At 38.0% G+C, this 17,940-nt stretch overlaps 1 protein-coding gene across 1 annotated transcript in view; it reads left to right on the forward strand.

Moving 5' to 3' along the window:
* GRIN3A (glutamate ionotropic receptor NMDA type subunit 3A) overlaps positions 1–17,940 on the forward strand; it is a 149,428-nt gene that overhangs the window by 28,446 nt on the left and 103,042 nt on the right. The window contains exon 2 of the mRNA XM_060153366.1: positions 15,733–16,337. Within this exon, the coding sequence (XP_060009349.1) occupies positions 15,733–16,337 (605 nt within the window). The remainder of the gene's footprint in view (positions 1–15,732; positions 16,338–17,940) is intronic.

Consider the following 17,940-nt stretch of genomic DNA (forward strand, 5'->3'; position numbering starts at 1 on the left):
CCAACACAGCCAAAAATAAATAAATAAATAAATGTATTAAAAAAAAATGGGAGCACAGATATCTTTAAAAAAAGAAACAGTGAGATGATGAAGGTGATTGAATTTGAGATATATTTTGGAGTGAATGAGACTTACTGATGGATTAATAAGGGATATGAAGACTTGTTAGTTTTTGGTCGGAGCAGTCAGTGTGGATGATGGTACTTGGGGAGGGCTTTCAAGAAAGTGGATTTGGCAGGGGTGGAGTGGGGGTAAGAGGAAAGAACACAATGAATCTCTTTGGACTTGTTAGGTTTCAGATGCCTAACAGGAATCCAAAAAGAGATATCAAGAAGGCAGTCAAATACACAAGGCCCAGGTTAGAGAATAAAGGGTATACGTGGTACTTAAATTTAGTAGGCTGTAGCGTAGATGAGAAAACAGGAGGCAAGGACAGAGCCAGGGGCATCAAATTTAGAAAAATGATAGACTGATAAACTGGTGAGGTAAGAAGAAAACAAGGCCCATCTATGGAATTGAGAAGCCTAGAAGATGAAGTGTCTCAAGAGGGAGTGAAAAACTGTGTTGTATGGTATTTAGAGGTGAGTCACCTATACAATGAAAATCATCCTTTCACTTCAGTAGTATCTGGTCATTTTCTGCTTCAATAAAAGTTGTGGTGGTGAATTCAAAAGCCTGATTAGGTGAGAAAAATGAAAAATGAGGAATAAGTAATTTTAAGTGTTGATACATCTTCAGACTTGTGCTGCAGAAAAGGAGTAATAGCTAGAATAGTAGCTGGAGTAGGAAAGTGGATGATATTGAGGATATTTGTAAGCTTATGGGAGATCCCAGGGGAGAGAGAGAAACTGCTGAAGCGAATTCCAGAACAAGGTCATTAGGGAGGTAAGAAAGAAGAAAGAAAAAATTACCCATCATTTCTCTAACTGAAAATTGCCAGGACTTCCCTGGTGGTGCAGTGGTTGAGAATCCGCCTGCCAATGCAGGGGACATGGGTTCAAGCCCTGGTCTGGGAAGATCCCACATGCCGCGGAGAAACTAAGCCTGTGCGCCACAACTACTGAGCCTGCACTCTAGAGCCCGCGAGCCACAAATACTGAAGCCCGTGTGCCACAACTACTGAAGCCCACGTGCCTAGAGCCCGTGCTCCGCAGCAAGAGAAGCCACCACAACGAGAAGCCCGCACACTACAACGAAGAGTAGCTCCCGCTTGCCGCAACTAGAGGAAGCCTGTGCGCAGCAACGAAGACCCCACACAGCCAAAAATAAATTAAAAAAAAAAAAAAGAAAATTGCCAGACACTACAGGTACCAGTTCTGGACCCACCTTACTTCAGCTTATAACAATCTGCACTTTATCTTCTTGAGGAAGAGTAAGCATCTTCATACTTCCACCATCTACAGTAAGTGGCAAAGTAAACTAACGCAGGGCGAGGAGAGGGGAGAGTTCATACTGTAGTTCAGGTGTCCATGTTCCCCTCTCCCATCCTCCAAGCCAAGTTGTGTCTCTGAACTCAAGTAGAAGCTTAATTACTTTCTCTTTTATGCAAACTCCAAGATACTTTGTTATTCGTAGTAATAATAGGTGTGTTATTTTAAGGTTTAAAATACTGATAAGACTTCTGTCATCTTCCTTTGTCCTCTTCTTTCCCTTAACATAGCTTTTATTTATTGTCATTTCCAGTTACTTTGTTAGAATCCCACTGTAGGTTGGTCACAGAGATTTCAAAGTCATTTCTCCAGTTCTATAATGGTACCTCAGTCTAGATAACAGGTAACTGAAAGGTTGCCTCAGTATTGATACTTTTGTATATTGAATCATGTTTTAAATGCATCACTGTTGAGCATTTAAACAAATTCAATTATGAATAATTTATAAAGCACAATAAATATTTCTCCACAACCATCTTTAGAGTAAAGAAAATGACTGAGTTTGAGCATATCATGATTCACTTGTATTTCTAAACAGTGCCTGGGGCGAATATGCATTTGAGCAATTCTGTCAATCCTCTTGGCATTCAGGTGCCACTTTTCTGATTGACATCAGAGAAGATTTGTGTCATCTGGAAGGATAGGATTTTATGGGAAAGCAGATAATAATCATTCTTGGCTCTAGAGAGACACCATATTAGTCAAACAGGAAGGAAAATGACATAAAAAATAGACACATCTCAGCTAAAGGTCAGACTTCTCCTCTAAATCTAAACTTACATATCACCGTTTATTCATTCAACCAACACTTCTCTGTGAGTCTCTTATTTTCTAGGCAATGTAACTCAGGATTTCACTATATGAGGGAACATCTCTAGTCCCCAAATATTCCAGGGAAGGAGAGAGATGAGTAAACTAATGATTATGCCATGTAATAAACGAGAGGCAAATATACAAAATATGGTGGGGCTGCAGATAAAAGACAGACAAGTAATACAACTTGAGGGTGAAGCAAGTAACAATGTTTAACCAGGGAAAAGAAACCTGAGCACAGCCTTGAAAGATGACTAGGAGTTAGTGATGCAAAAAGAGAGGTAAAGAGTGTTCTGGGCAGAGAAAATGATCCATGGATGTAGAGGCAAGAGAGCTGGGAATTCCAAGGTTTTTGAAGTGGCTTCCAAGATCAAAGGAAACTAAGATATATTTAGACAATTGAATAAACAGTACCACCCCTGTTGTGCTTCAAAGGAGATAAGGATGACGGCTAGAAAACAGAGATGTAACAGTCAGCTCTGATGGATCTTGCATAATCTGGAAAGGGAGGCAAGAAATAAGATATCAGGACTCTCCAGGATCACCCAGGACACAGGCAGAGGGAGAGAGAAAATCATCAACATTGTGAATTTAGCACTTTGAGATGCTGGACTGGGTTACAAAGGCTGGGTTATCAATTCTCTTTTATTCTGGAAACAGTAAAGACCTCTCAAGGTCCCTGATCTCTTTGTGGGTCTATGTTCCCTGGACTGACTTAGAAAACACAATGATGATCTTTGGTGGTTCTTCTCATTTTAAAGCCTAAAGGCCTTTGGTGTGATATGCAAGAGTTTAAAAAAAATAAAAATGCCAATAGAGGCTAAATAATGTTAACAGAATGAATATATATGGACAGTAAGTAATTCCAGAAAGAGATCATTCCAGAGTTCATATAGTAAGTTGGATGGAAACCCAGAAAATCCATTTTATTTGATTTAATTCTTTTTAGCACTAGATATGTTAGCGATTAATGTTTCCCTTTCAAGACATGATGTGATTGTATATGTTTGTCACAGTGGAGAAGAAAAATTAGTGAATTCATCAGTACACTCTTTATACCTCTTTTATAAAAAGCAATTATTTGTGGTTTAAGGACTGCAGAGAGATATTAGAGTGTGCAAGTTTGGGCTGAGCCTGAATCTTTCCTTTAAAATAAAATTAAACACAAGTAGATATATTCATAAATATTAAAAATTTAGTCATATTCACAAAAGACTGTAAGGAAGACAGACCACCTCAATTAAACAAATTATCAACTTTCAAAATAGAATGAGAAAGACCTTTAACTCACTCTTGCACCTTAATACATGGCATTCTGTAAACTGTACAGGAGTTTGAATTAAGTGAGCTTTAAGGTCCCTTATAAACCAAATGATAAAATCATAAGTGCACTAAGTAGCTTTTGGTGGACCTTCAAACAATATTTCTGCCTTATCTGATTATCACTAGGCTTGAATGGATACAGGCAATGATGTGACAAGTGAGTTCACAACAGGGCCAGATGCAATCCAAATCTTAAGTTTGAAAATTAACCAAACAGTTCATTTTTCATTTCATAATAAGTGACAATGCTCACATAGACCATCCTGAATGAAGATAGGTCTGTTCATTCAGGATTCATCATTCTGGACCTGAAGTCACCAGAACTGCTTATAGAGGCTTTAAGAGTTTGAAGGCTCTAATTCTACTTTCTCTAATTCATGAGAAAGTACTGCCTCTGTGACCAGAGACTTTGAAACTAAATTCAATATTTCTAATGCCTTCTTATGTTGAACCAGGATTTGAAAGGTACAAAGAATTAACTATGCTAATGTGTGCCTATTAATGCAAGTGAAATAAAATGTATTGCAGCAAAGCTTAATCATAATGAATAGATCACAAGTTTTGAAATAAGGTGGTAAGATGGAAATTTATTTAGATACTATTTAAGGTCATGCTAATACTATTTCTAGTATTAAACTGGTCAGTGTCAGGTAGCAAGCAATGAATGTGAGTCCATCTAATTTTTCAAAATTTTCAAATGAAATAAGAAGCCATTATGCGACTAAATTGATTTTATAGATTTTATGATATTATAAAAATTAATCTGGAATGCTAAACCAGAATATACGAAAGCCATGTTACATCACAATTAGTTGAACCATGGTTTAAATGTACAAAACATGTCAATTGTTTTGTACATTTATCAATTTATCATTTATCAATTAAAAAATGGCTTACAGAATCGAGAAAAAAGTTTATGTCAACTGTGGTGTCAGTTAATAGAAATAATCAACATTTAGCTGACTTTTCATTCTTAGTATAATAAAGCAAATTAGTATGTGACATAAGCCATCTCTTAATAATAGTTTCAAGCTGCATTGACATAAAATAATCAAATCTCCATAGGAAATTTAACTTGCATGCTAGACAGTTTATCTGGTGCACATTTCAACAGTTCCCATTATAAGAAAATATGCTGCAGTTTGTCACTGAGAGAGTGTCTATAACAATAGTTTGAATACTTCAATAAATTTTAATTATCTTATAAATCATCTGCCCTGCTGATATCTGTAAATGTGGAGGTTCGTTCAAATACTACTTAATTTGACGAAAACCTGAGCATGGAAATAGGAACTAAAATCAGTCTTAAACCAACATCTTTATTCCAAAAGTTGTTGAGTGTAACAAATAATGTTATCCTCTGTAATATGAAGACGAAAAAGTTGGCATAGTATTTGAAAATTATATCTAACTTGAACATTCTAGTCTAGAAATGCCTCCTTTACCTCTATCCAGCTTATTGATCCTGCCAACCCCCTACTGTCCAGAAAACAGACATGCAAATGCATCGTGTCCCCTATTGTAACAGTGCTTTCTACTTCATAAATCACTTTCACATGCATATCATCATGTGGTCTCCACAGTGTCCTGAGGTTGTTGGTTGACTATTATTATTCTCTTGTCACAGTTAAAGAAGTGGAAGTCAAGTTCCCCAGAACAGTCCTGATATCAAATCCAGTCCACAGTCTCCTTAATATTTGCTTATAAGATGGTCTTGATGTATTTTACTCTTATTTGAGACAGAATAGTGACATGAGAGTTATACTCTTTCTAGCTCAAAGTATATTAAAAAGAGGCTGCAAGGAGTTGATGAAAGTTGGCAAACTGACAAAACAAAAGGGGATAGTAGGTAACCCTACGCCGTGGCAGGAAAGAGAAAAAATATACTTTCGAGAGAGGCTCAAGAGCTCCCGCATTTCCATAAGCTTAGCCCTACTTAGTTCAGTCAACATGGAAAGCAGCTGGCTCCATGGCCCCTGAGCACATCATGGTCCCGCAGTCAGGCACAGTGTCTGGTGCTGACATCAGAATGCTCTGAGTCATGAGGGAAGGATCAATTGTTCCAGCCCAAGTAAGTGGGCTACTTTTGTTAACAACACCAATGATAATAATAAGGCTAACTTTTACCAGATACTTACTACATGTCGGGCATGTGAGGACACCTCCTTAATTGTCAGATCCTGCCTTCTTCTAGCCTCCTCCTCCCTTCCATGTCATCCATGACCTTCACCTGTAAACTTGGTCTTGCCCCAGTACCCAGGGCTTGTCTGAAATTCAGGAAATAAGGGTGTGAAGATATTTGCCTCATAATCTAAAACTGAAAAACCAAATCACCATTCCTTTTAGTCTGGCTCAAACTTTGGGCCCTATTTCTTGTCACTGGTCTGCTGCTTTCTGTCTAAATTAATCCTCAGTTTGTGTCTTGATGCTGATAATAGTATCCTCTAGACTTTAAAGTCCATAAAAGAAAAGACAACTTTGGCCTTATTTGCTACTGTAGTCCCAGTCAGTACCCAATGACTGGCACAAAACAGATACTCAACTATTCATTAAATAAGCTGAATGTATCACCAGTCTAGCCCTTATACTTCAGTTCTCTTAGTATAATATTCCTAACCTCATCAGCAACAGCATCATTATTATAAGCTACCACTTACTGTTTACTGTTTGCTGATGCTTTATGTATATTATGTTATTTAATACTCACAAACTTTGCAAGGTAGGTGGTATCATTTTCATTGCACAGAAAAGTAAAATGAAGCTCCACAAGGCTAAATGATTTTCACAAAGTCTATCACACAGAACTGGTAAATGGCAGAGCCACAATTCAAACAAAGATCTGAGTTACTCCAAAAAGAGCCAAAGTGTTCTCGCCTCTGGGCTCCCCTGGGAGTTGCAGTGACCTACTGAACCCCAAACCAAGGTTTTGGACCTTGCTGCCTGCTACTAGTCTTTCCTGATGTCAAAGGGCCACATTTTCAGTGACTCCCTGTCCCGGGTTCACCTTTTCCTACACTGGGCCATTTTGCCTGTACTGACTGCTCTCTTGAGCACCATATGACTACATATCTTCTGTAGCCACATCCTTTTAAACAAAGTCCTCCCCCTCCCCAAGTATACTGGTGACAGTTTTAAGCCCCAGAATTTGTACCTGGGCAGGGTATATCTTGTATGCCTGGGCTGAGAGGACAGAACTCAGAGAGTGAGTGGCAGCTAAAGGCTTTCAAGATTACCAAAGGTCAGGTGAGAGAAACAAAGTAAAACCATCCACAACAAAAAGTAGAAGTGGGTGGAACACAGATGAAAGAGTTGAGTATCGATAATTAGATGGATCTAGAATGGGAAAAAATACGTGATCGAAAGCCCAGCACAGGAAGCTTGAGTGATTGCCACAAGCTGACCTGCTATGCCCCTGACTTCTCTCTCTGGAAATTGGCCTAAGGTGAAAAACGATTGAGTTGGTTCAAATAGTACCTACTGCATGCATGTGTCTGCTCATTCCTCTGCCTGAAGACATGCATCTCTGTACCCAAGGCCTGACATATAATAGCCTTTCAACCCTTGCTTTGTTGGATGAATCCATCAGCCAATTGTTGTTGAAGACAGTGTATCTGTACCAACACTTCCTCCTAAAACTGAGCCAGTCTACCGGTGTCTGCTCTATTTCCAGGAGGGAAGACTAGCTTTCCTCAAACTGCTGCAGTGAAACAGACCACACCCAGCATGACTGGCAGGATTATGCCAACTGTACCATGTATCCATCATCCTGCCTTCTGAAGCATTCATTGTATTCTACTACTCTCTTACGTATTGCTTCATATATCGCTCAAAAATCCTGAGGGATATATCCTAAGATCTTTGTTGACACTCCCATACATAACAGTCAAACACCATTGTAGATTATAGTTTCGTCCATGAAGTTCAGTAGAATCTAAATGAAAAACTTAAGTGACCTTCTCCAAACTTTCTTATTTTACCAAACACAAAACTCATGTCATTAATTATACCACTGGCTTTCTTTGTTAAATTGTCATTATTGAAGAAACACAAGTCTTGTTTCACAAGAGTTGCTACAAATGGGAGGATGAGGGAAGAAAATGGCTGAGAAGCCGTGTGCACGCCGAGCAGCAGGCTTGGCCTCCCTCACCGGCTCCCGTGTGCCAGCCGCACAGGGCATGTCATGCTAACCCATACCACGACACATCTTAAAAGGGACTTGATTCCATGGGCTTTTAGGATTACTTGCAAATAACTAGAGCTATAAATTTTAATCTACAAATGTCAAGACTCTAATGCACATTTTATTCTTACCGAGTGGAGGGAGCAGTATAGAGTACTGGCCCAAAGCACAGGCTTTCAAGTCTTACAAACTTGGATTTTGGACCCAGGCTCTATTTCTCAGTAGCTGTGCAACCTTGGGGAAATTACTCACTCTTTCTGAGCCTCATTTTTGTCATCTGTTAAAGGAGGCTAATCATCGTAATCACCTCATGAGGTCACTGTGAGGATAAAATAAGACAATATGCAAAAAGCACTAGGGCCATTGGTAGGTATTAGCTTTTCATTTGTATTATTATTATTATTAGATTACAATTTCTGGGCAGGGACTATGCCTTATGTTTGCCTGAATCCCTAATGCAACCGCAAAAACAGTTAATTTATTTAAAAGCCTGGGCTTCTAAAGGAATAAGCTTTAATTTTCAGAAAGAAAAAGACTTCTATATAATATAGGTCAAATGAGCTGTGCGGTAATGAGAAACAGCAAACTTCCTGCAGCCTCCTTGGCTGAGGAGAAGCGAGAGCAGTGTAGGAAGTAGTTCTGAGCCCTCTGAACACCTTTAGCAATCAGCAGACTTAGGTATAGAAAGGAATTTCATCTCCATTAAAAGTAATGGAAATATGCTCACTTGAACTTTCTGAGCTTTGACCTAGAAGTCAAAACTAAATGGGTTTGCTTCCCCAGGCAAGAGCTGAGAGAATTTCATCTTTTCTCCTCTCTTGAAGCAAACCCAACCTCATTACCTCTTTTCTTCTGTCAGGGAATATCTCAAAGTATCTGACAAGCTCGTTGCTGCAATGAATTCTGTTTTTGAAACTTTTACTGATCCCCAAAATAGCTGAATCTGTGCTCTTGGGAAGAACAAAGATTGATGGGGGATCTCCAGCAACTGGCGCCCAAAATTCCTTAACTCGTGATGTCACACTGGAGCTATTTACCAAAGAAAGAAGTCTTTTGCTTTGGGGATTTTTTATGGAGGGTGGGGGGAGTGTGTGCTCTGCTGTGAATATGATGTCTTCCAAATAAATAGCAGCTCCCATCCTGAGATGGAGTTGCTCTTTTCCTGCTAAGGAGTTGGTATAATTGGTATTTGTAAAAGATATTTATTGCAGGGACCATTGGGTGAAAATAGAAAAGAGAAAGGAAAAAGAGCAAGAATAGCAAAGAAAATAATTGTATTGCAATCACTTTAGCAGGCATGTCCAACACAATGACTTAACTCTAAGAAAACTGTAACAACTATTACTTACTGGGCCTTCACTCTGGGCCAGTTACTTTCCATGCATTATCACATTCTCACATTTAATTCTCTAAATGAACCTGTAAGGTAGGAGGTAGTATTTTCCTTGTTTTAGAGATGAGAAATTTATGACTCAGAGACACTGAGTGACTTGTTGAAAGCCACATGGCTTGTAAATGATGGAGCCAGAAGCTAAGGATAGGTTGCTAGGACTACTAAGTCCTAAGCACAATACTTACTGTCCCACAAAAGGAGAGAAAAGCTCAGCTGACTGAAGACAGTGGTCCAGCCAGAAGGGACAGTTTAGGATTTGAGCAAGAACATTGAAGACACTGCAAAAGGGGAGGGTAAAGAATCAAGCAGAGGGGACTTCCCTGGTGGCACAGTGGTTAAGAACCCACCTGCCAATGCAGGGGACACGGGTTCGAGTGCTGGTCCGGGAAGATCCCACATGCCGCGGGCAACTAAGTCCCTGTGCCACAGCTACTGAGCCTGCACTCTAGTGCCCACAAGCCACAACTACTGAGCCTGCATGCTGCAACTACTGAAGCCTGTGCACCTAGAGCCTGTGCTCCGCAACAAGAGAAGCCACCGCAATAAAAAGCCTGCGCGCCGTAACGAAGAGTAGCCCCTGCTCACCGCAACTAGAGAAAGCCCGCGTGCAGCAACGAAGACCCAATGCAGCCAAGAATAAATAAATAAATAAATAAATAAATAAATAAAATTTAAAAAAAAAGAATCAAGCAGAGGGAATGTAGAAGCAGGTAGTGGCTCCAATCATTTATCTGGGACTAGGAAGATTGTACCTAGTCAAAGAGGAATGGATGGTCAAAATGAAACTACATTTTTAGTTAAATGTGTATTTTTTAAAAAATCAGTATTTGTGTTTACCTATATATAGTGATTAATCATTTTTATACACATCCCTTACTTTTTCTAAAGTCCCAGTTAGAGAGTGCTTATACAGTGCAAATATGTGCATCCACCTACCCTACTAATCACAATTATTACACTTTTCCTGGGATACTCTTTCCCCTTTCCTAGTCTTGCTACACCTTATTAGTTTCATTTACAGTAATTTCCATAATTTATAATTATATTAAGTGTTTGTCTACTTATCTGTAAATTGTCTATCTCTCACCCACTGTATAGACAACAGGAAATTTTTACAGAGAGTATGGCTCACAGTAGGAGCTTAAAATTAATTTTCTTGATTGAATGAATGCTCAGTCATGGGTTCTATTTCCTGATTGATTAGTAAATGTTCTTTACATTTTGTGACCATTAACTCTGTCAAATATGTTGCAAATATTCTTTTGTTTCTCATGTTTTTATTTTTTTGTTTGCTTATGAGAGGTGTTTAATGCTGGAAATAAAGCATATTGTAATATTTAGTTTAATGTATTTCTCTTTATCATTGTGATTTCTGACACATTTACCTATATGCTCTAACTTTTAATGATTTGACATTGGACTTTTAACTCTTAAATGGCCTGGAATTTATTTTTAATATATGGTAGAACTAGGACTTTAAATGATATGTATTTTCCCAAATAATCTATTTTCTCAACTCTTAACTTCATATGTTTCTTCTATATTCCTTTATAATTTTCAGTGTATAGTATTCAATATATTAATATAGTATATTAAATCAATGTACTTCTTAATGTGCATTAACATCTGTTCTATTTATTTACCTGTTAATCCTTTTGTTAATACTTACCTGTTTTAATTATTATGGTTATATAAAAATTGCATTTTCTGTTGTGTTCTAATATCTCTTAAGGCATAGCCCCTCTATCTTTTTATTTTTCCACATTTTCTTACCCTTCTCGCCTGGTTTTTGTTTCTGTGGAATTTTAATCTTTTACTAGTTGTAAATCCACTGTGCTCCATAACAGCTAAAGCAATCTTCCCTTACACAATTGAATAAATCTCTGACACTTCTGCAATTCTCTGACACTGGCAACTGCACTGCTGTCTTGGCAACTCCTCTCTCCTTCCAGCTCTGCACTTGACTTGTTGAGATTTCATTCCATGAGTGCATTTCAACATGGTCATTTCCCATCCACACTTCTGGCCCATACTTTTGGGAATGTCAGCCCCCAAATAATGTAGAAGCAGATTATGATGGGAATAAAACCCTAAAACTCAGTGGAGAGTGGAGTGGAGAGGCGTGTTATCTTGCTTCGAAATAAAGACTCAATTCAAAGTATCAGAAAATTACATTAGAAAATTCCTTAAGTTAGCGAAAACATAGAAGCAACCTAAGTGTCCATCAAAAGATGAGTGGATAAAGCAGATGTGTGATACACACACACACACACACACACACACACACACACACACACACACACACACACAATGGAATATTACTCAGCCATAAAAAAGGATGAAATCTTGCCACTTGTGACAACATGGTTGGGTCTAGAGGGTATTACGCTAAGTGAAGTAAGTCAGACAGAGAAAGACAAGTACCATATGGTTTCACTTATATGTGGAATCTAAAAAACAAAACGAATCAACAAACAAAAACAAAGCAGAAACAGACATAGATAAAGAGAACAAACTGGTGGTTGCCAGAGGTTGGGGTGGAGGTTGGATGAAATAGGTGAAAGAGACTAAGAGATACAAACTACCAGTTATAAAATAAATAACTTATGAGGAAGTATTAGACAGCTTAAGGAATATAGTATTCAATAATACTGTAATAATTTTGAATGGTGACAGATGGTTACCAGACTTATTATGGTGATCATTTCATAATATATTTGAATGTCAAATCACTGTTGCACACCTGAAATTGACATAATGTTGTACATTAACTATACTTCAGTTTTTAAAAATTACCTATTTAATTTGGCATATATGATTTTGTGTATATAACTGTGTACAATAACATGTATTTATTACAATACATAATACCTATATATAATAGTCATAGGTAATAAAGAATACACTCACTTAGGATAATTAGAATTATCAGTACTACTTCATTTTTCTCTCCCCCTACCTCCTCCTGAGCCTGTATATTTTAATTTATATAAATTGAATGCACTTATGAAGCAGTTTTTACTGTCAGCATGGTTGAGAGAGGCTTCCTAACTCAAGTTGTTTTGTTATTGGATCTCTGATTTAGGAGATAAACAATGTAGAAAATTTTTTTTTAATTATACCTTCCTTCAGGCCATGGGTTGTTCTTCTGCAAGCAGCAAACTATCTCTCAGACATAGATTTTGATTCTCAGTTTCATTTGATAGGTCTTGTTTAATTTTTGTCCCAGATTTTGATGAAAGTTTTACTATTAGGCTTGAATTTTTTGTTTTAAGTTTTCATATCTGTGTGTGTGTGTGTGTCATGCACACACACGTACACGCACCTTTCCCTTGATTATTATATGGAGAGAAATTAGGAGATTTTGCTTCTGAGGCTGCCAGATAAATACAATATCACTAGATGTTTCTAAACTATTATTTAATAAATATTTATTTGAAGAATTGTGTTCCTTAAATTCGTGTAAGGATTAACTTCCACATCTAGACTTTCTTACTAGAATTGTTTGTAGGGATGAGTGTGATTATACAGATCACATAATCCACGGGGAGGGGCTTTCATTTTACTCCTCTGTCACTCTCTCATGCCAAATGCATTTGTCTCTCTGGTGCTGAATGCTCAATGTGATTAGCTAATTTTACTTCCCTATTTAGCAAGAGGAGAACATTTTCATCTCTGCCTCCATTAGAACATGATCCTCACATACTGATTTAATGAATCTCTCTGTAGGAAGTGGATAGATGGGCCTTTGTCCCCACTGGGGGCAAAATATTGGGTCGTGCAGCTCTGCTGGAAATGGTTTTCTTCTCAGTCTTTCAGTGACAAGATTATGATCATAGCCCAGGATGGACAAAAGAAAATTCCAGTTGATAAATACTATCTCTGGTTAACTAATAACTGTGTTAGAAGAGATGATTGAGATATGGTCCTTATCCTAAAGGAGCTTCCAGTCTAGTGTGGGAGATAAGCACTTAACCAAATAACTAACTTACGGTATGAAGGGTGCTGTAATAAAGGGATGAACAAAATGACACCCTGACACAGACATGAGACGATTAATTCTGCTTGGGCAACAGTCAGAGGGGCAGTCAAACAAAAACCCAGTTCACCATTGCAGGAAATCAAAAGGGCAAAAATACTGCGAGGAAAAAAGCTCAGCAGCAGAAACAGTAGTAAGTGGAACGTAAGCTAATTTCTGGAAATCTGCATGCAAGAGTTGAGTTCTGAAGGATGAATATGAATGTAGGCAAGTACATTCACAGGTGGAGAATTCAGCGTATCAAATTTGTGTAGATGTGAACATGCTCACTCTGACACAAGAAAAATAATTTGTCTACTATGACCTGTCTTGGGGTACATGTTTGGAGTGTTACAGGTGAAGTTTGAAATTTGTCCTATGGGTAATTCAGAGGTTATGGTGCAGAAGAATGATATGGTCATATTTATGTTTTAGAAAGAAAACTGGCAACAGAATAGGGAACTGAGGCCAAGAAAACAGTTGGGAATAATTTGTTCCTGCCAGCTAAATGTATAGCTTGCCTTCCATTGCTCACTGATTCTGGAAGAGGGTTAAGGCACAGGAGGATATAAAAAGGAAGGAAAGGAAGAAAGTTAAAAGAGGAGGAAAGAAAGAACTCTCTGGAGCAATTTATATTCATCAGTAGTAAGAGTGAGGAAATGAAGCTTCTGGTCCTTTATCTTATATGGCATCCCAAGCCTAGAAACAGGAACTACCTACCTCCTGGTTTTTTGACACCTTTCTCTTTTTGCTTCTTACATCTGACCTTGTCACTAAATTTTAATTTTAAAAAAACCTTTTTTTAAATCACTCTTCCTATCATTACCAACACTGGCTTCCAGTTTAAACCCTTAGCACCTTATCGAAATCCTAGAAGGCTTGTTTTCCCTCTTCCTTTTGAATGCTACCAATAGATGATCCTCCAAAAGCTCTGGTTTTATCATTACAAGTCCTGCTCAAAAGCTTAATTTAGAAGGACAAAAGTCATGTTATCAAAATAAATTTTAAGACTCCCTCTTCCTTACCATTATGATTACTCTCATTTACTGCCTTTGGTAATAGTTTTTCGCCCATAAATTCCTTTGGAATCCTCACTCCTTATTCTACACATATCAGAATGCTTTTAACCCTTCAAAGAGTTCAAAGTTCAACTCAAACTCTATTTCTTGTTATACACTTTTTGGTAGATAAAGGAAGGCCACACTTCTTTCCTTTTGTACAAGGGCATGAAATTTTACTGCGAAAGCCCTCCTCATGTTATTGACTTGAATGTTTGGCAAATTCTCAAAAATAGTTCAATAGTCTAATAGCTCCAAAATGGGACCATATTTAGTCAATTTGGACTGTGTCTATTGTACACTACCTTGTGTAAAGCATTGTGCTAACCATCCTCAGGATGTCAGTGTTAAAGGATAAATATGTCAAATGTCTACTCTCAGAACAATTAACAGATTCATTCATTAGAGGACTATTTCCACTTCATCTATATAATTAATAGTTTGTGATTTTTTCAAATAAGATACTTTTCTTTCATTGAGTTGGTGAGCTCTATAAGTAGATGAAATTGTGGTGGAAGTTACATATATGTGTTTAAATGGCACACATTTCACCCTTCACAGCAAGAATCCAGTCTCAGTAGATACAGAAATGCAATCAAACCTTCAATATTAGACTATGTATTTAATTTTTATAAGTATATTGTTAATTATTCCATATGTATTAGTGTATTTAGCCTGCTGTAACACAGACTGGGTAGCTTGTAAACAACAGAATTTCATTTCTCACAATTCTGGAGGCTAGAAGTTCGAAATCAGGGTCCCAGCATGGTGGCAGACTGCCAGCTTCTCACTGTGTCCTCATATTGTGGAAGGGGTAAGGGAATTCTTTTGAGCCTCTTGGACATTAATCTCATTCATGAGGGTTCTGCCCTCATGACCTAATTACTTCCCAAAGGCCCCATCACCTCATACCATCACATTGGGGATTAGGATTTCAACATATGAATTTTGGGGAACATAAACATTCAAACATAGCACCACATATATTAAATGTGCCTTCCTCAGGGGCTAGAAGTTTGGGAAACTATGATGCATCCTTTTTCCACACCATCCTTAATACAAGCACCTGCACTGTTTTAAGATTTTTCTACTAGTAGTTTTAAAGGAAATCAAAAGTAATTTCTTTAAATTATTTCACCTGACAGGAAAATTGGACAAATGAGTTAAGAAGAGGGATAGTTAGAAATGGGATGCCTAAAGGAGACTGTCTGTAGGAAGTAGACAAGCCTGATAAAAATTTAAGACTAAATGTACAGTTGTGTCACCCCTGACATTTACACCAAGAATCATCTGCCCTCTGGTACTCTGAGCAAAAATTATAAGGAAATCAGTTGTAAGGAATCAATCCCATTAGACAGGAAACATAGCTTTCAAAATTATGGGAATTTTATCCCAGAGGCACTTGAATATCGTAGGGAAAAATAAAAGATGAAGCCTCATAAGAAAGCAAAAGTACCCTATATTATAATCTTTGGCCATTACTTTCTAATTCTTCTTTTTCATATCTTTAAATACAGAATCCCCTTCACCTCCAACTGAGTTTAGAAAATTCATTAAGTTCTGATGCTGATGTCACTGTCTCAATCCTGACCATGAACAACTGGTACAATTTTAGCTTGTTGCTGTGCCAGGAAGACTGGAACATCACCGACTTCCTCGTCCTTACCCAGAATAATTCCAAGTTCCACCTGGGCTCTATCATCAACATCAGCATCAACCTCTCCTCCACTGAGGACCTCTTGAGCTTCCTGCAGGTCCAGCTTGAGAGCGTTAAGAACAGTACGCCCACAATGGTGATGTTTGGCTGCGACATGGAAAGTATCCGGCGGATTTTCGAAATTACCACCCAGTTTGGGGTAGCAGCCCCTGAGCTTCATTGGGTGCTGGGGGATTCCCAGAATGTTGAGCAACTGAGGACAGAAGGTCTGCCCTTAGGGCTCATTGCTCATGGAAAAACAACACAGTCTGTCTTTGAGTACTATGTACAAGATGCCATGGAACTGGTTGCAAGAGCTGTAGCCACAGCCACCATGATCCAGCCAGAACTTGCTCTCATTCCCAGCACGATGAACTGCATGGATGTGGAAACTGCAAATCTCACTTCAGGACAATATTTATCAAGGTAGGATGCAAGACCTGGTTTACATCCCCAGTCATAGGACTGTGATAGGAAATAAAATCTCCCTATCTATCCCATTTGCAGAAAGCACATGGCATATAGTGGGGAATCCTCAGTCCCACTTTTAAATCCTGGCTTAGTCCCATACTAGCTATATGTTCTTGGCAAGCTATTTAAAAACTCTGAGCCTCAGTTTTCTCATTAGTAAACTAAGATAATATTAAATAGCTTGATATATTATAATAAAGACACCACAAAATTCTATATGAAAAGTACCTAACACTGCTCAGCTCATAGTAGATGCACAACAAATGTTTCCATCCCTGCTCACTCTTTCCTATATCAAAAGACTTGGACAAATCTCTCTAAATCTATACAGAGAAAAAAATTAGTCACGCTAGAGATAGACTTTTCTCTCTACTCCCAGGCTATGATGAATAAGGCAGAATAGAGAAGTGACTAAAGACATAGACCCTGGAGCCAGACTCCCTATGCTTGAATTTTAGCTTTGCATGACTTGGTCAAGTGATTTAACTTCTCTGAGCCTTAGTTTCCTATGTCCTATACCCATTTATGTAAAAAGATATAACAGTAGATCCTACTATCCATGGAGGAGTTGTGATAGGTAGATGGTAGATGATAGGTAAGTAGATAGATAGATAGAACTAAGAGTTCCACAAGAGTAAAATGTATATATATATATATATATATATATATATATATATATACTTTTTAAAACTAGCTACCTTTCTTTTCCAGTTCCTCAATCTGGTTCAGAATCTAGAATGAAAAAGCCTGTTTAAGTTAAAGAATAATTCATCCTATAGACATGGTTTTCATGATCCCTGGAAAAAGGAGAAATCCTTAAAGGATATTTTACAGGGGCCTAGATTTTTTTCCTGAAAAGGACCACCTATGGTCAGAGAGGCCAAATCAGAGAATTATTGCTATTTCAGAGATGAAGGCTTAGCTATAGTCTGGCCCCATTTTAGGAAGTCCTCTTCGAACAGGGACATCTGACTGTGTTGAGGAGCACAAGGTAACCTCATGGTGTCTTGCCTTTTAAAAGACATGAACGTTTGAGGAAAGATCAGAAAGTGCCAAGCATTTTACATTTAATTTCACATGTATGGACTGAGCACCTACTATGTGCAAGGCAACATGCTAAATGCCATATATATGGCAGAGTTTAAGCACAGCCTACACACTCCTTAAAGAATGTTAATAAAATAAAATATCTCAAAAACTCACTTATTAGGAATCTATAAATGATAAAATTAGATGTCCTATCATCAACTGAACTTTCCATTTTTTCCATAATGTATTTGAATTTCCTCAAGATTAAAGTCTATGAAAAAAAAAGGTCTATGCATGTTTTATTTTATAGCCACTATCCACAACTAATCTGGTTTTTTTTTTAATCTTTTTTTTTTTTTGGCTGCATTGGGTCTTCATTGCTGTGCATGGGCTTTCTCTAGTTGTGGCGAGTGGGGGCTGCTCTTTGTTGTGGTGTGCGGGCTTCTCATTGTGATGGCTTCTCTTGTTGCGGAGCACAAGTTCTAGGGTGCGCCGGCTTCATAGTTGTGGCACGCGGGCTCAGTAGTTG

This window comes from Lagenorhynchus albirostris, chromosome 7, assembly GCF_949774975.1.
Source record: "Lagenorhynchus albirostris chromosome 7, mLagAlb1.1, whole genome shotgun sequence".
Taxonomy (NCBI): domain Eukaryota; kingdom Metazoa; phylum Chordata; class Mammalia; order Artiodactyla; family Delphinidae; genus Lagenorhynchus; species Lagenorhynchus albirostris.